Source organism: Elephantulus edwardii, unplaced genomic scaffold, assembly GCF_000299155.1.
Source record: "Elephantulus edwardii isolate Elephantulus edwardi_28Jun2011 unplaced genomic scaffold, EleEdw1.0 scaffold00052, whole genome shotgun sequence".
NCBI lineage: Eukaryota > Metazoa > Chordata > Mammalia > Macroscelidea > Macroscelididae > Elephantulus > Elephantulus edwardii.
Genome location: NW_006399802.1, coordinates 505459 through 508228, shown reverse-complemented (window position 1 = coordinate 508228; position 2770 = coordinate 505459). Strand labels below are relative to the sequence as shown.

The window sequence follows — 2770 nt, the reverse complement described above, 5'->3', positions numbered from 1 at the left end:
CACACTCCTGTGATTACTGTGCAGCTTCTTGCCATTAGGCCACCAGGGCTCCCCCACCCTGTGTCAGAGTAGAATATGTTCCATGGTTTTCATGCCTGTGATCTCCTGGAAGTGGATCCCTGATTTGTCTTCTGAGGCACTTGTGGGTAGGTTTGGATTGCCTATCTTAATGTTGGCAGGCAAAAACTTAACTATTTATTTACACTGTCCAGAGAGTCTGATGGTAGCACTGCATGGAGTAAAAGGTCATTTCCTATAAAGGCAAGGTATGCAGTCAGCTAAACCAAGAAAACTCAAGGACAAGGAGTGAGACTGGGAACCCAGGATGTAACTACCATTCCTACAATGAAACTGAAGCAAACATAACATTTATTGATGCCAAATGTGTACATCTCTGGGCTTGTGACACTGCCAGCCTCTCCTGGGCAAAACCCATCAGCCCTGCCAGGTCACAGGTGCCAAGCAATGACTATTAACAACTAAGGCTGCTAAGGGCAGCCCTGCCTGAAGCTAGACCGTCTTAGTACTCTTTTCCAACTTCAGTACAAGTCTCACCATAGTAACTAAACCTGCCTTGGTGATTCATGTTTCTATCCACATCCCTCAGCTTTGACCAACTCTCTGTCAGTCATCCTACTCGCCTCACCAGCCCAGTGCTCTTTCCAAGTCCTCGTGAACAAAGAAGCCACGGTGGCAGGGATGGAAGATACACACTGGGCTCAACAGCATAGACTCCCACTCACCAAAACAGGCCTGCCTACTGCCTCTGCTGAGTGCCCAATTTTCAGCAATCAACACTGAGTCTCAAGGAGGATGGATGGGAGAAAAGGAGTTCCTTATATATTGTGGAAAGCAAGAAACTATGACTTCTGAAGGTGAAACTTCAGGAACCTGTCCATGGGAAATACAGGAAAAGCTGAAAAGATGCGTGCATAAGTCACAGTATGTGTTCTCCCCCTCACAAACAACAAAGGTATTCAGAGGACACAGGCTCACCTCATACAACATGCATGTGCATACAAGTACCAACACACAATCATAAACACATGCTACACATTCCCAGCATTTCCTCAGATCACTGTTTTATACAGAGAGGGTACTCAGACACACTAAGCTATATACATCTGCAATCTGCAAGAGCCATGCCCTTTGGCTTGCACTGATTTTCCTCAAACTTGTACAGGGAGCCAAGGCCCTGCAGTTCACTGCACGACTTTCCTCAGCTGCTGTATTAGTTGCTTTGGCTAATGACTTCCTAAGGTACATCTCCAACCATGCACCAGAGGTGTCTGAGGCCATTAGAACTAAGTCAGCGTCTTTCGATGGGGCCACATTTATGGCATATCTCCTGGGTCAGTACCAAATTCCTGCTCCTTCACATTCCCCTCGTTGAGAAGCTGAACTCCCTCTTCTATCCAAGTGATTCCTACACTGGTCCATGTCCCTCTGCTGAGAGCTGGCAAACAAAAAATAGTTTGTGGATGAAGCCCTCTTGTGGGCCAACAGGGTAAAGGAGAGGTGTTGTGCTTATAGCCTTTCCCCACTTTCCTGTTAGGCATACATTGCAGTGAAAAAAATCACCAACATGGGAAAGGAATTAGGAAACCGTTTTCTAGCCTCAGCACTACCATTCACGAGCTGTGTGGCTTTGGGCAAAGCCTCAGTTTCTCCATCACTTAAAATGGCCTCTTGAGTTTCCACCCTGCTAAAGAAATGTCAGGAAGTATTCCTAGCCAAATCAAGTTTATTTGGAACTAGATACCTTACAGGAAGAAAATGTGTTCCAATGGTTCCAATGGCGACTAACTCGTGTTGTTCTGTTTGCTATGTGTTATCTTCACTCTGTTTTGCTGCATGCTCAGTATTTGAAAGGTTCTGCTTTACCTCACCCCACAGCTCTCCCATCATGTCTCTCTCATCAAACTGAGAGCAGGGACAAAGAATATGAGATTTCCTCAGGGTAGCCGAGGGTCAAGGTTGGGTTAGAACAAGACACTAGGAGAAAAACACCCAAACACTGGCTTTGTCCTAGGGACAAGGCCACCTGCTGAATGTCAAGGCCCACTCCCAACTCCTCTCAGTAGCTTAAAACTGTTCTCCTCTGTTTCTTCTCCCCACTTCTGCCCCTAAAAGATCTAGTTCCCAGGTCCCACCTCTCCGGATTCCCTCCAGTCCACCCTCCTTCTCAGAGCCCCATCCCTGCCTCAATCTCCCTGCTTCTTCACTCACCAGCCCCTGGGCCAAGGATAGAGAACAGCAACAGCAGCAATAGGGCTGGCGGCAGCTGAAGCCCAGATCTGAGTCGGGACTGGGAGAGGGGCGGAGTATGAAAGAGAAGGGTGGGTAATGGGAGAGACTTGGGTAAACACAGGGGTGAGGGCAAAGGTTGAGATAACGAGTTGGGCTGAGTTGGGCATCGCGGCTTGAAGAAGGATAGGGTATGGGATGGATAAGGCAAGGTTTGGGTCAGCGGTTCAGGCAAACATAGGGAATAGGGTTGGGATTGGGGCTGGACTGGAATTTGTGTAAAGGAGTGGAACAAGGGCAGGGGCGGGAATTGGGGCCAGGCCAGAGGCAGGAATAAGGACTCCAGGGGGGGCCGGGGTTGGGACCCAGAAGGAAGCAAGGGGAGGGGTTGGAATCCGGACATTGGCATGAGCGGGCACCCGGGCCGGGACTGGGACTGATTAGGGAAGTGGGGCGAGGGCGGGGCCGGGGGCCGTGGCCCGGATCGGGATAGGACGAGGGGCCGGGACAAGGGCTGGGCCAT

At 49.6% G+C, this 2770-nt stretch overlaps 1 protein-coding gene across 1 annotated transcript in view; it reads right to left on the bottom strand.

Annotated features, from left to right (window-relative positions):
* The window catches only part of TMEM8B (transmembrane protein 8B), a 32575-nt gene extending 29805 nt beyond the window's left edge, over positions 1–2770 (bottom strand). Inside the window, exon 1 of the mRNA XM_006886947.1 lies at positions 2230–2770. Coding sequence (XP_006887009.1) covers positions 2230–2770 — 541 coding nt within the window. The remainder of the gene's footprint in view (positions 1–2229) is intronic.